Source organism: Zonotrichia albicollis, chromosome 11 (genome assembly GCF_047830755.1).
Source record: "Zonotrichia albicollis isolate bZonAlb1 chromosome 11, bZonAlb1.hap1, whole genome shotgun sequence".
Taxonomy (NCBI): Eukaryota; Metazoa; Chordata; class Aves; order Passeriformes; family Passerellidae; genus Zonotrichia; species Zonotrichia albicollis.
This window is the reverse complement of record NC_133829.1, coordinates 3,817,654-3,838,969: the sequence shown is the minus strand read 5'-3', so window position 1 is coordinate 3,838,969 and position 21,316 is coordinate 3,817,654. Positions and strand designations below refer to the sequence as shown.

General features: G+C 41.1%; 1 protein-coding gene across 1 annotated transcript in view; it reads right to left on the bottom strand.

Annotated features, from left to right (window-relative positions):
• The window catches only part of FAM169B (Protein), a gene marked incomplete at its 5' end in the record, with an annotated part of 39,711 nt that extends 20,666 nt beyond the window's left edge, over positions 1–19,045 (bottom strand). The window contains 5 exons of the mRNA XM_074549758.1: positions 4,234–4,333; positions 7,019–7,152; positions 16,797–16,890; positions 17,096–17,194; positions 19,013–19,045. Coding sequence (XP_074405859.1) covers positions 4,234–4,333; positions 7,019–7,152; positions 16,797–16,890; positions 17,096–17,194; positions 19,013–19,045 — 460 coding nt within the window. The remainder of the gene's footprint in view (positions 1–4,233; positions 4,334–7,018; positions 7,153–16,796; positions 16,891–17,095; positions 17,195–19,012) is intronic.
• Between the last annotated feature and the right edge of the window lie 2,271 nt (positions 19,046–21,316).

The following is a 21,316-nucleotide window of genomic DNA, read 5'->3' as shown; positions in this document are numbered from 1 at the left end:
GCAAAGAGGTTTGGCACACAGTTCAGACATACAAGACACATAGTAAAGGTCAGAAAAGTTTTTAAAAGCTTTGAGGAAAACAGGAAGATGCATAACCACGTTGGAAGGAGTTGCTTTTATAGAACATTTACTGTGCTATTCAATAATTTAAATGTGTGGAAGGGAACACTAGTTGACATAGCAACTGTCACATCACATTACTTGAGCAACCTTATCTATATGGATGCCTTCCTTGAAGGAAAAAACATTTCTCCAGATTTCACACAAACATATGTACTTTGCTTTTTGTTATCATTTTTCAAGTCAACATCTGGTCTGCAGTTAAATCCATCCATGCTTCCCCATACTCTCATTTTCATTTTATAATCAACTTTGAGGAACACTACTTCAAATGCAAACATGATTTGTGAGACCACATGTTCCCTCTCTCTCCCTTCCCAGTCTTGTTATCCTTTCCAAAACATTCAGTCAAGTTCACCTGATCACAGGAGATGGAGTTACTGCCAGCACACATCACCTGCACCCTGTGAATCAGGATGTGTGTGACTGCAGTGACCTTGCAGCTGCAAAACCTGAGGTGCTTGATTGTGCAGTTGCAAGCCCAGGTGAAATGCATTTCAGGTCACAATTAATGGGGTTTACACATGCTCAGGTGGGTGGCTTGCCCTGTGAGCACCAGCTTGCTAAACCTCAGTACTTTCATCACCTGCACTCAGACAAACACAGAGTGTTGCAAGAAGCTGACAGGCAGTGGAGCACAGGATTCCACAGCACAGGGTGTCTGAAATCCAGGACCGAACTGAATTAGGCACCAAGCATAATGCAATTGTGATTATGAAATGTCTACTTTTGCTGGGCAAACATGGATCCCTTCCCAGCTCAGGCCTGGATTATATTTTTACTTCCTAGGCTATGCTGGCCAAATGTTCCCACACTGGTGTGCAACTATTTAAATGAAATGTGCACATCAGGATTCTACACACAGAGCAAAGAAGAAAAAATAAAGCAACATCCAGCTTGGCTCTTCTTTTTCCCCTGCCTTATCTGAATTGCTGAAAGACATCCCTTAGTTACAAACTAAATAAAGGTGATGTTACATATGAGAGATGTAATTACAGTTAATAAATATCTAAGATAAAGTAGTGGCACTTTCTGTAAAGTCATCTTTACCTTAATCCTGTCACTCTTTCAGATTGCTGACACACTTAAAGAGGTCACTTGTGTAAGACTTCCACAGTGGAAATACTCTGATACTGGAGCAAGGTCAGAAATCCTACTCTGAACTGCATTCTGCAGCACTGACATACCCTGAACTAGCTGGGTCCCACAGTTCCCTGTCTTTAAAATGGAATAAGAGCATTTCTCACTCTTTTCTAGGAATTTTATCAAAACAAATATATTAAAGTTTGGGAGGCAGGCAGATTCCTGCTGGAATGGCAGCCATTCAAGTTTCTCAGATAGATCTTTCCTGTTACCAGTTACATTTTCTTCTACTGTTCAGGCTTCACTCAGTGATTTGTTGCAAATGTCTTGTGATAAATGTTCCAAGGCATCTCACAGTTATTGTGAATTATTACATGCAGCATACAGAAAATGCCACAATAAGGTATGTTTATTTAGTGTTATAAAGATGTTAATCACCCATGTTATGCTCTGTAAGCCCTTACAATGCAATTTACATTCTCATAAAAATATCTGTACAGATATACTAACAGAACACAACACTCAGCCCATCAAAAATAAATTTAAAATGCTTCCAACCAAGACCAAGTCCTACAGAAAAGCTGCCATTCTCATTTTCTCTTTGAAATATGCAGATCATTTCAAACCACAAGCTATTCATTGCTTCTGGACAACCCATCTTATAAAGATGATCAGAAATAAATCTCAGTGGTGGAATCCACCTCTCTTTAAACCAATTTTCAAGAATTAAATACCATCAAACTGAAACACAGTATCTGGGGACAACCAGGAAATTTGCTTCTAAGAGTGCTCCTGCTGTGGAAGAAAACTAAAATGCAGAGGTAGAGGACAGGTAGAGGAAGATAAGATATTAACCACAGCAAGATTGTTTCTCCCTTCCATCTGGATGAAACTTGTTTCACACGAAAAGTGTAAAGCTCAAGTCAGGAAAAGAAAATTATGTAACTTGTGAAATGTTTTCATTTTCTGCCCCTAAAGTCAAATGTCCTTAAAGTAACAAAGACTAAGTTAAAATATATTGCCTTTCTCTGAAGGAATTGGCTCTGAATTAATTGGAGCTGCTCACTGGTCAGAACAAAAGGTCATGTAGGTGAGCAAATCCAGGTGGAGTTTCCCATTAGCACAGTCTGCCACCCTAAGAGTCAATTCCAAATCTGCTGAGCTGTTGGAAAAAAATTAGGACAAAATACTTCAAATGGATATACCCATCTGTATAGGTATGCACACACATCTCAGCAGGCTTTAAAGAACTAATGAAAATTTATTAACGCTCAACTGAAAAAAAAAAAAAAAAAATCACATCAGTCAAACCTGATGTGTGCAGGAAGACTGCCCACATGTTTATAGGATATAAAATCCAGAAACAAAGAACTTCCAGAACTTTTGGAAGGAAATATCAAAAGCCAGGTGATGCAGCAGGCTTAGAGATCTCTCTGTTCCTCTGACTCTGGACTGGTAACTGGAGCTGAAATTTTGCAAGGGGGGGTCACAGCAGTCAGTCAGGCTGTTGTTTATAATATAATAAGGTGTTTATTCTGGTAGGTTTAAGCTTTTAATGAAGATAGCTATCAGGTAATTTAGGCTCCAATTGGACTTGTTTGACTTGTTCCTGTGAGAAATCATTTTTCCTTGTGTGCTTGTATCTCATTAATACTTCTTGTTCCTAATACTAAATGAGATAATTTCACTGAAGAGCTATGCTAAATGTACTTTCACCTGCATCTATTTAGTAATCCTTTGTTTCTGCACTGTAGTTACAGATCCCAATTCCTCTTGTGAAGCCTAAACTAACTCAGTGCTGTTTTCAGCCATGTTCCTTTGAGCATGAGTCAGGAGATGAGCACAACTGCACCAAGAGCCAGTCTGGCCTCAGGTGTAGATGCTTCTCCCCTTTATCACACCAGTGTGTTTCCGTCTTCAGAAAAACATTAATGGGATATATAAATTAGTGTCAGAAGAGTAATTCTACATCAACAGTTGTAGAGGGACCAGGAAGTCCTTTGAGTACAACTTGGGAAGTCTCCCACCTTGTCCTGTGAACCACAGCCCATTAGCAAAGGCCCAACTGAAATCCTGTGCAGAAGGAGCTGGGAAACTGCAGAGTTCACCTCTAACCACAGGTGATCCTAATCTGCTTTTTGTTCTTCTGAAGAAATTTCCTGGTCACAGGGTAGGACTGAACAATGAACACTTGCACTAACAGAACCTGTTCTAGGAGTGCAAGATCATTACCTGCCACATTTGGAAATGAAGAGAGGATTTTGCTCTGCCTTTGCTGTATTATTAAGAATACTGGCTATTAAAGCCTTTCAGGTATAATTTATAGCTTATCCTTTAAAAAAAAGGACAATTCTAATGATAGATGTCATTAACTGGCCGCCACATTTGGAAGCTGGGAGCTAAAGAGGTTTCATGTGTTCTGTATTTCCTAAGTGACACAGTGAGTCAATGCAAAAGTTCATGTCCTCATTGCAGATATTCCAAAAACTCTACAGCCCATTGCTTCACAACAACACCAACACTTCTCACCTAATCTACACACCAGTAGATAGTCCTCACACACCAGTACTGGAAATAAAAGTCAATTAAACCTAGGACTAAAAAAAATATCATAAAACAAAATAAAAAATAATATTAATAAGAATCAGTAAGGAGCAATACAATTTCATACCTGTATTTTATTGTTTAAGGATTTCAGGATTCTATCCAAACCATAATGTGTTTAAATTTCATATCATTCTGAATTAGAAAAATATTATCCTGTTGAATAAATTCAGAAAGAATAACAGATTTACCCAAGGAGATTTTTCAGCTATCAGCAGAGAATTTATGCATAGAATTTAAAAGCCCTGATTATCAATTCTTCCATCTAATCAGCAGCCCACTGACAAAAATCCTTGACAGATAAACTGAAACCACTTCATATTCAAAACAAAACCCAGAATATTTAAATACATAAACAAACAGACCATCTTAAAGGTAAAGAAATTACAACTACTCAAATTTCAAAACATTTTGACCAATTCTAACCTGTCTTTTTATCCTTTGGATCAGTTAACAGCAACAGTTTGCAAGTAGGATTATTTCGGTAGAGAGGGACAAAAGACACACAGGAATCTTCAAGTTTAACCTAAAAAACAAACAAGCCCTGTAGCTCTTTGTACTGCAAAGCTCACAACAAGTACTTCACATATCAGATGCACTTATGACGTTTTGCTGACATGCATGGTACAAGCTTAGCACAACACCCTCTCAATCCTCAACTTCAAGGCACTGAAATACATATAATATTCTAATATTATCCATAAGGAAAGTTAATTTTTAAAAAATCAAGCTACTGAAGTTAGTGAAGACCTTAATGCTGACTTGCCCTGGTTAGTACATAACCTGGCTTTGAGCACTGTCACACGCAGACAAATGGTGTTATGAAAGACCAGACACATCAAATGAAAACAAATACAACTTGCACTTCTTACAGCATCCTCCAGCTGAGTATTTGTGGTGTTTTGCAAACAATGAATTAAGCCTCAGGGTACAGGGAGTATCAAAGCATTAGGGCAGTGCCTGGCAGTTTATCTTCCAGGCACAGCGAGGGTAGATAATTGGCACAAGGTGGTTAAGCTGAAGGCAAAGCTAAAATCAAAATGCAGCTCTCAAGCTTCTGCTCTTAGACTAAACTTTTAAATGATGTGACACAAACACAAAATTACTGTGCTCAAACAGCTCTATATGCATAGAAATGACGATTTCCATATGAATATTGCAAATGCTGTCATGTAAGTTTAGGTACAGGCGAAGAGCGTGCATGACTTAGCACAGTATGTACTGTACTTTCCAAAATCTGGTCCATTGTGTATGTGTGGGTGTGCCTCTCTCTCTAATTGCACCCATTTGTCAGTTTGCTATGAAACTCAAATCAGTCACGTGTTACATTTAATATTTCTTGGTACATGGAAGAAATATGAATATGGATTATTCTGGATAACAACTCTAAGCTGAAACCAGTGTTCAGTAGTTGATGAGTGCCAGAATCCTGGAAGCATCTATGCAAACACTGGACTCCAGGAAAAAAAAAAAAACCAACTTGAAAACTGCTTGAAATCTGTATTCATGAGCTTGCCTAAATCTGGGGATTCAGTTGTTCTTTGCATGCTTCAAACATAACAGCATCAATGTCATTACAGCACCTGGGAGCATTTCCATAATGAAGAGGCCAGGACTACTTCCAATACTGCCATGATTGTTATTTTGTTTGATAAGCTAATGTGCACTTTCACAGGTGTTAACAAGAGCAGCATGAGCCAAGCACAGCTTTGTGTGTGGCTGCTGCCAGCCTGTGGGGCTCTCATCCTGACTTGCAGTAATCCTTGCTATTTGTGGCCTGAATGCTTGACCAAGCCATACCAAAAAGAAGTTCTGTGACCCCAGCAAAGGGGCTGACAGCCACTTAACTCCTGCTAAATAATTATTCACTGTTGCCAGCCCTGCCACTTCAAACCTGCTTTAATTCAGAAGGGGAAAAAATGTTTGGTAATGCAGCCATTATTCAAACACCAAACCCCTCATCCCTCAGGTTCTGGGTCTATAATAGAGACTGTTAGCTGGGATGTTCACTGGGAATGGGAGTTTTGCCTTATTACATTTGAATTATTTTAAATTACAAAACATCAACATTCTTTGAGCTATTTATTGTAGACTCTAAGGAAAGAGACAATACAGCAAGAACACTACCATTACTTATGCCCTTGACTGGCTGACTGCAGATTCGATTAGACCTGAATTAAATGAATGCAAAGAGAAATGTGTTGCTATGAGACTCAAATCAGTCATGTGATATATTTAAGGGCTGGTGACAAGCCACAAAATCAAGACAGTTGTGAATCAAAAGCCAGAAGTCCACCTTTAACTGATCTCAGTGTGTGGCTTTTGCAGGAATACACAGAGCACTGCCTGGGATTTTAACCTCCTCCTCCTCCTACTGGAACAGCAAATGAACCTCTGCAAGTACAAGCAGGCATGGAAGGTAAGGACACAGAAGCCCTAAACTGGGGGATCTTTGCATGTTCACTCTGTATTTAGCCCCACAGGCTCCACTAGAGGGCATTAAAAGAGTATTTCAACCCCGTTACACTCCCAGCTCAAAGCCGAAGCTGATCCCACCTGGAACAGCATTTTTCTGGAAACTACTGCATATTATTTTCTTAAATTGCAGAAAAGCTACTGTATTCCAAACATTCATTTTAACTAATCCAATTTCTGCTTTGATAGCACAATAACAGGTACCTCAGCACACCATTTATGATGAACAAAATGCCAGATGTAAAGGTTTCATAGGTTGACTGCAGTAAAAATGTTTAATAGGCCTGTTCAGTCATCTCTATTCCACCCAGGTGTCTTAGGAACAGAATTCCTTTGGGAAAATCCACACTCAAAATTACCAATATAAGTACTGGAAAGAATGGAAACAAAAGAGAGGCTGTATCACAATGCCTGTGTAAACTGCACAGCAGAGGCAGAATACAGAGCAGCACCATGGTGTAAATCTCTATAAAATTCGCTTTTGATTCAGTCCTGTCAGGAGGCAGGTCAAGATGCAAAGTCCACCAAAGAACTTCAAACCCTTTTCCACACTCAGAATTGGAGTTTAAGCTTATCTCTCATTTACAGCATGCAAATTATTTGAATAATGCAGGATTTACTGATTTTTTTCTGCAATCCAGCCATACCAGTTTACCCCTATTAGCATACATGAGCACAACCAACAAACTAATCTGCAAGTATCTAACTTGCAGCATGAGAAACATCAGCCTCCTACCTCTCCTCCTCCAGGGATGGAAAAGACATCAGGAGTGGACAGTGACTTCTTCAAGAGTTTTTCATAGTATGTTTCAGCATCTGCTTGCAGAACCTCTGGATCTCCTGTTATTGTATCAACCAAGTAAAGTCGACCTGTGATTAAAATAAAACACAAGATATTTTTACTTTTTATATTAAATAAAAAACTTAAGTCTTAAAACCTCCATTTCCCGAGCAGCTGCTTGGTGTGGCTGGGCCCTTAATGATCTCATTAGAGCCTTTTGTATAAGCCCCATCTAAAATAGTAAGGCTGGTAAAAACCTGCCTGTATGTTATTTTCTGTATGTTATTTACCTCTTGACATGCAACTTTACAAAGCAGAACCATGACAGCATCAATTCACATTTGTTTCCTTTGAATTCAACAAGCACAGTCTCAAATTTCTCTAGGTGTAAGAAAATTGCTTTAAAGCTGGAAGAACATTAAAAAAAATTTTCAAAACACAGCCTGAGTTTAGCACTGTCCAAAAATATAACAGGGAAAGAATTCCAAAGCTTCCATGCTTTCTTGGAAGACTGCCCCTTTTTGGGTCAGTCTAGGATTTGTTGTTTACTTTTGTAAACAATTTTACTGTTTTGGGTTTTTTTTAGTTTTACTCTTTACTGTCATTAACTTTTTCCTTCTCTTTTTTGACTAACATCAGTTGGGCACTTTCACAACAATGAAATAATGTAAAAAATTTACCTACACAAGTCTTTCCAAAATAGAAACATCATCTTTTATGCAACATAACTCTGAATCCATGTGACTCAGTGCTGGAGGGTATTTGTTAATTGCATGCAAACAAAAATTATATATATCTGATGCCTGTAACCTAAATGCAAAGTCCAGCTTGGTGTTCCTGAAGGAGCAATAACCTCCTTCTGATATAACAGACCAGACTTTCTGGTGGCTCATCACCAAGAAAAAGAACTTGACAGGAAATGTGTAAGTAAACCAAATGGTGTCCAGCCACTGTTCTATCACAGGAATAAAATAGCTTCAATTAAAGAGGCTTTCAATCAACAACCTACACCTGCAACCCTTGTAAGCCCAAGTGAGGTCCAAATCTTCTACCCAGAGCTGTTGTTGGTATCTTAGCTCTGAATCCTCCTTTTTAATGATGGTTTGGTCTCACATGGCACCTCCCTTGGTAAATTAAATGTGAAATAACTGCACTGACAGTAAATGGCTGAGACAAGAAGTCTTAAAAGGACCAATGCAAGACCTGTCTATGCTAAGATTAACAAACCATGAATCACACAGGTACCATATTGAAAGTGATACCTTTCCACATAAAAGCAGGAGTATGGGATTTGTAGTACCAGCTCAGACTACTCACCCACGGTGCCTCCACTCTCCCTCCAGCAGCGATCAGCATCTGATTCCTCAGCAAAAGGATAAGAAATTTAAAATGCTTAAAATGCTTGAAACATTATTTTTCTGCCCTTTGCAGGCAACCAGCTTCCATCCTGAGGCTTGGCAGCAGAGCTGTGTACTCAGAATGCTGAAGAGAAGCTGCTCTGTAGATGGGTTTCTAGCATGTTTGTATGTGACAAAATGGGAGAGAAAAAGAGCATTGCAGCACTGGCAAGTCATATTATAAAATCCCAGGCAGAACTTAAACACCATTGAGCAAAGAACTTATGTCAGGAGAGAAATTAAAGATTATTATTCAAAACTTTGGTAATTCACAAAAGCAAATTTGCTAGTAAATTAATCCTTTACAAAAGAGCAGCGTGTAAGACTTGAGTTTAGCACAAAGAAAAATATTTGCCATGCTAATAAATACTGTTCATGAGGTGCTGCTTACAAGGGTCCCTCCTGGCACAGTGCAGCCAATGCAACTTAACAGCACAGTCATGTTCTCTCCTCACTGAACAAAGCAATTAAATTTCTGCTACACAATATGCTTGTACTCTAAGGTAACAAGGACCACTCCAAGGACAAAATAAGGTCACAGATTAAATAATGAGGCATTAGAAGAAAACTTCTGATCAACTTTCCATCAATACAGCTTTGCACAGAAGTAATCTTTTCCTTTAAAAAATGCTTTTAGATTTCCAGTGAACTTGGCTTTCCTGTGCAATACACTGAAAAGGCCCAAGTGAGTTAGGAGCACATGTTCCTATACAAACAGAACCAAAAAATTTCTTGTGAAGAAGAAAACTGTCAGCAGGGGAGAAAGGCTGTTTAGGAACAATATGGAACAGAAGTGTCACCTGAATTTCTTTTTATGTTAACTAATGTGTTTCCCAGTTTTTCCCAGTATAAAGTGACAAAATAACATTTACCCTGCTGTGTATGTCCCTTTTACACTTCTTTTGTACACAGGCACAAGAAAAAACCCTCAAAGTCTGTCCATAACTATTGTTACTAGGCATTCAACTAAAGCCATAATTATTGCTGGCTAACAGGGTGTTATAAAGGTTGCTAAAACAAATGCAAAATAACTTTGCTTTAGAATAAAAGTAGTGCTGTTCTCTCAGGAGTACTTCAGTCTGAGGCCCAATCAGCATCTCGGGATACCAAAATTACAACGTTCCAAGGACAGCCTGTTGACCTAATTGGAATTTCAGGATTTTATTTGGATTTGGGCTTACCTAGCAGCAACAAAGGAGCACATGGAGGCAGCCAGCCTGCCAGGACCCTGCCAGCAGCTCCTGCGAGGGGCTCTGTGCACAAAGGGGGACCCGAGGGGCTCCTGCTGCAGCCACAGAGGAGAGACCACAAAGGAAATTTAGAAGGAGAGGCCTCCTGCACCAGAGAGATTCCTGACATTGGGGCTGACACCTTAAACAGCCAGAGCTGCTCAACAAGGTCAAGGCATCCTCGAGGTGGACGGTGCAGCAGCAATGACAGCGAGGGGGTGACAGACAGGTACCAGCCTTTGTCTGCATGGCACCTGCTTTCAGGGCAAAGGACATGGAAGCTTTGCAATTGCACAGGGAAAAATTATCTAGAGGCAAATAAATGAGAAACCCAACGAGCACATTTCCATTTCAGGCGTGCAGAAGAGATTTTAAAGCAAAAACTAGCAGCGCATCTGCTTCTCTCTTTTGTTTCCATGGAGCAGTCTGGGCCACATTCTCAAGCGAGGATGTGCAAGTACATCTCCTCTCACTCTGGTGATCTGTCATCAATTTGCACTAAGAATCTGATTTTTTGAAGTGAAAAGCTACAGCTAAAACCAGCTATAAATATCAGCAGGCACTGCCCATACAACTCAGTCATCTTTAGGAGATTCTACCCTCTAAAACCTCAGCCTAAAACGTTGTCCAACTCTGCCAAAAAGAAAGAGACCAAGCCCCCTGCTTCAGTCTAGACCCCTAAACTCAGCTTTTTCTACTCCCACTGCTATTCTACCCCTTGTCTCCTCCAGAAGAGAGAACCTAATTTCATGGGCGTTTCACCAAGTGGGCAAATATCCTCCTTCAAAGGTAAAAGTCAGAAAAATTTTACTTCACTTCGTACCCAAAAAGATCAATGTGTGGGAATCCAGATATATCTCACCAGCACACACGTGTTCTGCATCAGGTACATAAATGGAATCACAAAATGGGAGACAATATTCTACCCTAACGTAGAATTAATTTTTATGGATTAGAGACAGACCCCCATCACTACAGATTCAGCAAGATTTAGTTCTACCAGTTAAAGTAAGCAGGAAATATTTTTCCACGGGCAAAAGAATTTATTCTCAACACAACAGAAAACACATGGTGCATGCAGTCATATGTGAAATTCCAGAAGTGAAACTGCAGACTGTTGTAATGTCCAAAGGTAAAGGACATCCTTCCATCTAATCACATACTCTGAAGTATCTGATTTATTCCTGACCATGAAGCCAATACACAATTTACTAAACAAGAGATATTTCCTAGAACCAGGGAATGGTTTGGGAAAGTGAGTGTAAAGATCATCTCATTCCAACCCCCTGCCATGGGCAGGGACACCTTCCACTAAGCCCTGTCCATGGCCTTGGACACTTCCAGGGACTGGGGGTATTTGCTTGAATTGTTAAGAATCTTCTATTCCTGCATTCACTTGTAGGTAATTAATACTGTTCCCTCAAGCCAACAATTTGGTGATGCAGTTTTTTCCCAGACCAGACACACCACTGGCCTGATTAAGATGCACTGAGGTACTGCTGGTCTTTCCAGGAAAGTCAGACTTGTTGAAATGCCCATTTCAGAGTAAGGGCATTTAGGATGCAGCCAGATTGTAAAGCAAAATACATCAACCTCACCGTAGATGAAGCATGAAAAGTGTTATGTCTGAAGTGAATTAATCATTTATCCTACAACTACTTTTTCATGTTCTACAAACACAGAGAAGGATACTACATGCATCCATTAAGAGCTGTATGTTTACAGAAGAGCCATCAGTCACCACAGGACTTGTATCTGGATTTTGTACATTTGGGCAAATTTGTGAATAATTTTACATGTAAAAATATGAAAAATACCTCAGTCAGATTTCTAGTGGTGTAGGAACAAGAGAGATAAAAAGAACTTAACATTTCTAATTTTCAAGTTTCATTATTTTTTAATTCAGTTTTGCCATTTCTAATGCTTGCAATTGCAGCACTGGCTTTGTTTATTGGCTTTATTTTCATGCCAATACATTTCACAATAACAAAAGAGGGGAAAAAAAAGAAAGAAAAACCCAAAAAAACAACTTCAGCAGGTTTTAAAGTGTTTCTAATGATGTTCTGAGGGGTTGTGTCCAAGAAATATTTTCCTTTTTTTCATTTCAAAAACCAATTTGCAATATGAGACAAACATGCAGCAAAACAAAATGACAGTATATCAGGTCAATATTTAGGAGGGAGTGTTGTAATTAAACCATGCAACTGAGACTAGAAGTCCTAAGATTTATTCTTAACACAGGTGTGTTTTTGTGGCTCCTAACAAATCACTGCATCTTCTGACTGGTTCCTTATCAGTTAAGTGTGTCTTATCTACCACTTCAAAGGGTGTGATGTTTTCCTTATCAGTGCCTCTGAAGCCACGATGTGAAAAGACCAAGAAGTCACATAACATAAATTGTTCTCAGTTCTCCATGGGCTGCCACTGCCATGCTACAGAAGCACGCCCAGGACAGTGTCCAGGATTGAATAACTACTTTTTTTTGCCCTTCTGAACCATACACACGTGACTGAAGTGCTGTCTCTCACCCTCTGATAGGAGCAGGAGCTCTGTGATGAACAGCAGGGGCTTCACATCAACTCTTCTCCTTCCCTGCCCATGAGCCTGAGCAGCTCCAGGCATGTGGTTATCGTTAGACAACCATATTTGTTTAACCTTTCAAAGGAAGGAAGAGGTCTCTGGCACGCTCCCGGGAGTACACGCAGAACCTGACTCCACATCCTGAATTTAACTGAGCAAATACATGCCAAAAACCCAAATTCTGGTGGAAGTGAAACTGCAGGATCAGAACAGCGTGTGGTGGCAGCTGAGCCAGCGGGTGAAAGCTGTGCTGTGGTATCTGTCCAGCACAGCAAGGCAGCTCTGCACCACGTGCTGCACATCATCCATGAAAACAGTGTCCTTCCCACTGCTCTGCTTTCCCCCTTTTCCAACAGAACAAGAACTCCTGGAATATTCAGGATGTAGGATTCAGGGTTGTAGGTTTCAATCCCAAACTTCCATTCATGCATCACTATCTATCACAACTCAAACGGCCGGAAGGGCTTCAGGACACAAACTAATAAAAGTCTGTCTGTAAACAATCTTCAACTGTGGAATTAATAACTTGAGGCAGAGGGGAAAAAATAATCCCAATCCCACTCTCAATCAAGAAACCTGTTTGATTAAATAGACGAATTCAGCTATATATGTCATTACCACAAATTTTGTCACTCAAATGGAGGGCAGACCAAATCCCAGGCATTGCAAACACAGGCTGCTATCCCACCGGCCATGCCATTCCCACAAACACATTTTCACTACTGATTTCAGAAAAGAGAAGAAAAAAGCTTTAGGTATATACATAGTTTTAGCTGAACATAGATGAGACAAAGGAAAACACCTTCAATTTTCACACTCTTCCATAAGCTCTGAAGGCCTTCCAAACCTTCTATTACCAGGTCTATAAAACACATGCTTTTCATTTCCCAAAAACTTAAGGTAATCCACAATTTCTGAAACGGAAAAAAAATTAGACGAGGAAATTAAATAATTGATTTAATTACTTATCTTTTTAAATAAAAATACTTAGCTAAAACCACATTAATTAAAATGTTTTGAAGGCTAGAAAAGCAAGTGCATATTGAGGGGAATCATGTAATGGTGACTGCATACTGAAGGGATATTTCCTCCACTCTAACCTGCACTAGTCCCATAATGAAAGTTCCAGCAAATAGGTTCCAACTCTGTTTCTTCTCAGATGGCTCTTTAGCAGTGTTACACTCACAAATATAAATCCCCATCCAACTCATAGTACAAATAAACTAAAATACATCTGTGTAAACAGGCTACCCCTGTCCTATTACACACACAGTGCACATCTGGACTGGCATGTTTAGCACAAAAGTTTTAACCCAATGTAATTGAAAAAAGCTGAGGTATTACAGCCCAGAAACAGACTTCACAAATAAAAACTGCAGCATACTGTTAAACCATGGAAGTGCTACCAGCTATAGCTATGACATATCAGAATTCATACTTCTGCACATTTAACTTTGTTTTTCACACAGCTTAGATGTAAAAAAGAAAGAGGCAGCTTACAGAATAATTCAGGGGAAAATGCAGTGCTGGAGAAAAAGGAGATTCAGGACTGCCATTAATTCAGGCTGAACATGAAGTTCATGTTCACATCACGTTTCCCAAAGAAAATTCTAATGATTCAGGGTGATTGCTGCTAATACCTCTGAATTTGTGAACATCAGCATCGAGTTCTTAATAAACACTGGTTTTCATACAATCAAGAAATGGGCAAAAGAGCTCCTGGAAAAGTCTCACTTTGGCTACTGAAGGCAGAGGTATGGATTTTGGAATTATAAAATTATTCAGGTGGAAAGGGACCTTAAAGATCATCAATTCCCTGCCATGGGAACCTTCCACTATCCCAGGTTGCTCCAAGCCTGGTCTAAATTGGCCTTGGAGGCTTCCAGGGATGGGGCAGCCAAAGCTTCTCTGGTGTCAAACTTGTCTTTTCTTGCATATGGAAGCAAATACTCAAATGGCAAGAATTTGTCAACTTAATTATTTGCTTATCCCCTAAACAAAGTAAAATACACAAGCTCTCCAGAACAACTGGAAAGAGGCGGATTTGAAGGAGAATGGCAGGAAAGGTTCTGTGAACAGCAGCAGATCTTTTATGAAGCACAAGTGCAAATGCAGATAGTGGCAATTCAATCCTCTACAAAGATGGAAGGCAGAAAGGAGGATGCATCACTCCAAAGTCCTGCTGTAACTTGAGGGAAAGGAGGAAAACAATGACTCCCATTGTGATGAGCACAGAATGGTGAAATGGCAGGAAATGACAACTGAGTTTGACAAATGGTCCAGCAGGGAGATGAATTCATCCCACAGGGAGAAGCCAGGCAGACTGACAGGACACTTTCAGAAAATGGCTGTGTTTGAATAATTAAAAGTTATTACTGGAACACACACAGTTGCAACCTGGCACCAGGGCTAGGATTTAAGTACCACATCAAATACATTTCCCCTTTACTACCATCATCCAAAGGAAGTGTGAGAAACCTAAAGCCATGCCACACACAGCCCTTAACATCACCTCATACAAACCACAGCAGAATGTGGCACACCAGGAGTACCTGAAAGCCCTGCTTTGCAATCAGAAAGGACAATATTCCCCAAGCAAAAAGTAGTGATGAAAATATGAGACAACTGTCTGGATTTTCAGAGATACCAGCTTCAAATACCACATAATTTGAGCTGCAAATGCTTTACATCTGACAGGCCTACTGCTCCCACCAGCAGAGAGCATAAGTCTGCCTGAGAAAGCCTAGCAGCCTTTCTCCAAATTACTTGCAAGGACCAATTTGCACAGCCAGAATAATTTCAAAATAAAACAATTAATTTGGGTTGGGGGGGGAGAAGGAAAGAAACAAAATCCAAAATCCCTTCCCCCACTAATTTCCACTTTGCTAAATTTATTACATGGCTGCAAATTAATACATCACCTGCATCAGCTATCACAAGGCTGTCTCAGAACTTGCTTTATTAAACAGCTGCCAGTAGTGGAGGAAATATGTAAACATCGCTCTTGTTTCTCTGTGCCATTGTGTCAGCTATTCTACACGTCTTTGAAGGTGCTCCAAAATCAGCATGGCTCTGCTTTTCCCTTTTTCTCCTTTTGGGAGGAGGAAAAAGCAGAGAAGGAAAGACAGGCTGGCAACAGAGGGGTAACTCTGTGCTTGCTGTGCTCTTGATAGTGAGGCTCAGTGTGTTCAAATTCAGTTTACACAGGCTCTTCTGTAAGGACAAAAGAAACCACTGCTGGTGGTTAAAAATGCAAAAGGTTTTGATTGCAATTGCTTGACAATCAGCCAAAGATATGACTAGGGGGAAAAACACAGCAAGGCAGCTATGACCAGAATGGAAGAAACAAGGAAAAACACATGGCTCGACTTCAGAGCAGAAAATTGACTTAGGCTTTGCATAAACGACAGCATACCTCCAAGCCTGCCTTATCCACAGTCTGCCTGCAATGGGAACATGCAGGCTAAAAGCAGAGCCTATTAAAAGGCATAATGTTTCTAAACGGCATCTGTTACGTCCTAATAAGCATTACTTAAAGGACACAGGCCTTAAAATTGCTACCAAACGTGCATTTATCTGAAACTGCTGCAAGGCAATCGTTACCACAATGTCACATGACACCACTGGAATCTGAATAATAGAAAATGTTTTTATTTCATTTGGCTTGAAATCATTATGCAGGAAAAATATGGAGGCACTTTCTGAGATTTTGAAACTGTGCAACTTCACAGGAATGAAACACCAGCAAGAATTACATCAGCGGAGCCATTTGCCATCTGTTGTCAGTAATACTATAAAGCCCAGCCACCAGACAGCAGTTTCAAAGGTTACAAACACAACCTTTTCAAGCATCCACAGACCTCTGGGTAAGTGAGCAGGACACAGTTTCCTTCAGAGATATGTGCAACCTGAGGGTCTGCCAATCATTCAGCAAAGACAACACGCCCGAGCTGGGAATTGCCAGGCGAGGCGTTTGGAAGTCTCTCAGTACACAACCTTTACACAATGTGGCAAACGCATACCAGCCCCATCACGTAGGATCCCACAACGCGCTCGCAGCCATAATGCCTGCACACCTCCCACTTGCAAACTGAAACCGGCCAGACTTTCTCCTCTGCTGTTTGTTTTCCCAAACTTCCCCTCAAGGGAAGGAGTGTGTGCACTGAAATGCTGCTATGGAAAGGGACTCTGGTTTGTTTGCTGGGCTTGGGCTGTAATTTTCCTTTGAGGGAAGTATTTTGGATTTTGTTTCCTGATTCCTTTTCTTTCTAGACCTTAACTACATGTTTATGTTAAAGGCAGCAAGGTTGCCTTTAACAACAACTTTAACAACAACTTGCCAACAACTTGCCTCAGCTGTGGCAATGTTATGGCACTCCCTTACCTCTTATGTACACACAGTCTGAGTAAAATTCTACCTGTTCCATACATGAGATTTTAGTCTGGCTGTTAATCAGTCTCACCTTAGAGCTCTGAGAAGCTTTTTTAGTTGCAGAGGCCACATTCCTGACAGTGCCTATGTACTACCTGAATTTTGTGTTTCCACCTTCCAGGCTGTTGACCTCCTTCCTATAAACTGATTAACACGGATTTCGTGGAGGGCAGGGAGATTTCCATCTTCCTAGAGAGACAGATGGAAATTTAAGGCTTCATTAATGCAATTGCCAAACTAGACATACAGGTTTCTCATCCACTATTTCTCAGGCTCCAGAGCTGCATATTCGTGGTTGTTCACTGTTTCTGTTAGGTGGTTCACATACAAATCTGCCTTTCAAGGTGTTCTATAATCAAAATGAATTTGCAAGAAGGCTGAATAAAACAAGTACCTCAAGTTCTAGGTCAACAGCTGGCCTGCTTCTCAACAGCGAGGTTTGCCTGAGACCTGTAAAGGGGTTTAGAAACCTGGAAGTGTAAACATTCTTTCCCTGCGAAAAACAGTTACAGGAACAGCAATCAAAACCGAGTTGTAGCATCTCAATCACAGCACAACATGAACCGAAAAGCAATATTTGCACAAGAGCTAATGGCTGACTCTATGCACTCTTAAAGTGTACTGCATATTCAACCTGCTTATTGACAACTGCTCCATAATTATTTTAAACATAATCTATGCAATTACATAACCTCACCAAAACTCAGACAACACCTAAAAACAACATCAGCTGTCCTAAAAAGGAAGGGGGTGGAAGAACAACTATTCTAAACATTCAATCTGAGGGTGATGAAAAAGGGAAAAATGTAGATATTAATCGAACTGCCCAACACTGCAATGCTTCCTTGGACATGAAAACCCAAATTCTATTCATCTAGAGATATTTTATTTAAGAAAATTAGTAGAAGTGAGAATCTTTCCTCACTCCCCCAAAAAAACAGCATTATTACAATTGTTTGACTTCCATAAGTGGTTGATAGGAGGGGAAAAATAGAGCAATCTGACTGCAGTGCATTTAGCCATGAGCAGCTAGAGGAACTAATGAACAACATCATTATTTTACTGAAGGGGATGAAGTAGGTGCTTTAGATAAATGGCAGCAACTTAAAATGTGTTTCAGAAGATAAATTCACTTTCTCTCCATTTACCTGCTAGCGTGACAAATTAAGAAAGAAGAGTATAAAAACAGAGCAGGAGGGAAAGCAGTGCAAAAGCTAACTGAGGTGATGCAATGGGCCCTTATCCAAACAAGTGCATGAACAGAGATTGTTGGAAGTCCTCCTAGCCAAACACAAACCCAGAACACTGCACATGCCAGACTCCTCTGCAAATCCACGGTGGAGCATGTACAGGAGATCCACCTATGCTAAAATCACGTTCCTTACCAAGCACTGGGAGCTTGGCCATTTGGGAAGTGACACAATGTCTGTTCATTTCAAAGCACTGTAAATCCACCAGGTACTGAAGGGCTGAGTTCTGCTCGGCAGAGCAGCTCTTCACCCACTACCAGAAACATCAGCAAATCAACTCCTGCTGAAAGGAGATGAGGGGAGAGTGGCTTTTTAACAAAGAAGTTCATCCTCTATGTCCATGTGCTTCTTGTTGTAGTCACCTCATCAATAGCAAATGAATACTTTTAAAAGCAAGGGCATTATATAGTATACGTACAGAGTAATATATTTGTATACTAGACTTTGTACACTACTTTGCAGTATACAAAGCCTTTTACATCTCAACACCAAACCAATCCAACTATTTTTGTATAGTCAAGAACCAACGTTTTTACTGCTCCTTTGTCCCTGTTAAACCCTGCTGCTTTTGTTAAACCCTGATTTTTGCTCAGTTTGGGTAAACTGCTGATGTACTTTTGAAAATGGGTATTTTCATGCAGTGTTCCCAATGCTCCTTAATGGCTGAGTACTTGAGATGTACTGACCTACAGGTGGATCTGATCCACCTGTGCTGAGACCCCAAATAGGAGCTCGGGGATCATCCTCTCCCCAAGCATCACCTGCCGAACCACAGCGGGCAGGAAGCATGAGGCCGGCTCGGACCAGCCGAACACCTGGAAAAGTCACCTGGACGCCGGGAAATGGGAAAATAAACCCTGCAGCACCTGCTGTGGGTGACCCTGCGCGCAGGGCTCGGGCTGTCCGCCTCCCCCAGGCGCTGCCGGGAGCGCGGCCGTGAGGGGCTCGGCCCCACCGGGGCATGGCCGCAGGCGACCGGGCAGAGCTTCCCTGCACAGCCCCGAGTGTTTCGCGGCGTCGCGGCCGCCCGTGGCCTCCCCGAGCCGCCTCCTCCCTCTTACCCGCGACGGCTCTTCCTCCTCCCTCGGCCGCCATCACTTCCTGCGGGGCGGCGCGGGCAGCCCTGAGGGCGGGCCGGGCCCGGGATGGGGCTGAAGGGGCAGAGGAGGGCGGAAGGCGGGGAGCAGCGGAGCCGTGCCCGGGGAGGCGAGGGGAGGCTGGCGAGGCCGGCTGCGGGCTCGGGCAATGCCCTCAGGCTCAGAGAGTGCCCTCAGGCTCAGGCGATGCCCACAGGAATACCCTCAGGCTCAGGCAATGCCATGCAGGCTCGGGCGATGCCCACAGGAATGCCCTCAGGCTCAGGCAATTGCCCACAGGCTCAGAGAGTGCCCTCAGGCTCGGGCAATGCCATGCAGGCTCGGGCGATGCCCACAGGAGTACCCTCAGGCTCAGGGAATGCCCTTAGGCTTGGGCAATGCCCACAAGCTCAGGGAATGCCCTCAGGCTCGGGCAATGCCCTCAGCCCCCGCCATCGAAGCACAGCCTTGCGAGAGGGCCAGCCCACTCTGCATCTGAACTAAAGAAACTCCGACAAAAATCTCAAATTATTTCTTTTAAAGGCACAGAATGACAAACCGTAAACCCAGCGCCAGTTTGTGTTAGCGCAGGTGGCATGAGGCAGAAGGCTTAGGAGGGGAAAAAAACTGGGTTGCCTGTGCCCTGCTAAGTCCTTTCTCCCTATTATAAACAAAAAGCTAAATTTAAAAACCTGTCCATACACAGCCATTAGTTTTGCTAATACTGCATGAAGACCGGGACTGATATTAATAATAGCCACTCAGTAATTGGCTATATTCAACTCATATTCAGTTGCAATTTTCCCCATAAAAATAGGTATATACCAATGGATTCAATTGCTGAGGAACTAAAATAAATAATCAAACAACATAAAATGCATGACAATTTCTATCCAAAACCAGACCCTGGCACAGCTTGCCCAGAGAATCTGTGGCTGCCCCATCCTTGGAAGCCAGGTCTGGAGCACCTCGGATAGTTGAAGGTGTCTCTTCCAAAACAAAAAAAAAGTGAGTGAAACTGCCACTATATTTTTTAATTTACCATTTCTATGGATTTTATTGTAGAAGAGGCCTCTTTCGTCAGGGAAAAATGAGCTTTACACTGAAATGTTTGTGTCCTCTCTTTCTGTGACACCACTTTCTATCTACATAAAGACCAGCTTCAGTCTTTCCTGAGGACCATTTATTTTTATTAGAATGGAAAAGAAATAAGGAGTTTTAGATACTGAAATTCTATTTAAAGTTCCATTATATTTTAGTGTTAAATAGCATAACAGCTTGATTTCTCCCTCCTCTCATTAAGTGTTGAACAGCTGAGATAAAAATTGAAATATATTAAACACTTCCACAGTTTAAAACTTTGGTCAGTGCCTGCCAATAACAAGAAATAAAAGAAATATATATAAGTAATAATAAAAGAGATAAAAATTAAAGAGCTGTTTCTAAATGAAGGGCCATATTCTGGCCTTCTTGCCATCTACTAAAAAGCTACTTAAGCAGTGTGCTGCCAGCTCTGCGGTGTGGTCAGAATGCATTTGCAGAAAATATCTTTTCCTCTTACTCAGCAGCAGTTCAAACAATTTTTGAAAGTATCAGACAAATGTGCAGAAAAATATTCAAGGTGATAACCAGGATTTTCATAGCTGAGTTGCTTCCATTTCGTCTCCACCTCAAGATGAGTGCCGTGCCAATCACATCCGTGTGTAGCAAGAAGAAAAACAACCAGAGTTTAGCTGAGTCAGCTGTGTCTGTGACTTGCCTGCAAATAGCAAGGGCTTGGGTTCTTAATTATGGATGGGGACATTCATTTACACAGACCTCAAATATCCAGTGACCCTCAAATCCATTGTTTTGGGCACAGATACCCATGGGAGTGCTAATATTAAAGCTCCAATCATACTTCAACAAAAACTTCAAGAGTGGCTTCAACTTCAACTGAAGAAATGTTAGAGGAAAGAAAAGGTTTCATTTCATCTCTGAATAATTTCTGAGTAAGGCCTAATTCAAATCTCTCAATTCTTTTTTAGCTGTGTGGCACAGCTGCAAATTCCTCCAAGTATACTACCATGCACAGAAAGCTTGGGAATATGAGCAACCAGTTAAATCGGTACAAAAATTAATTTCAGTAGTCTCTGTCAAATTCTGGTTTACTTAAACCACTAGCATGCCTCCCACATTTGCACAAGCATTTACCAACACTGAATCAGAATCAGGCCTCAGAATCTTTACTTCCAATTCAGCAAACATCTGCTTAAGAAAAGGTACTAACTTAACTAGTCAAGACAATGC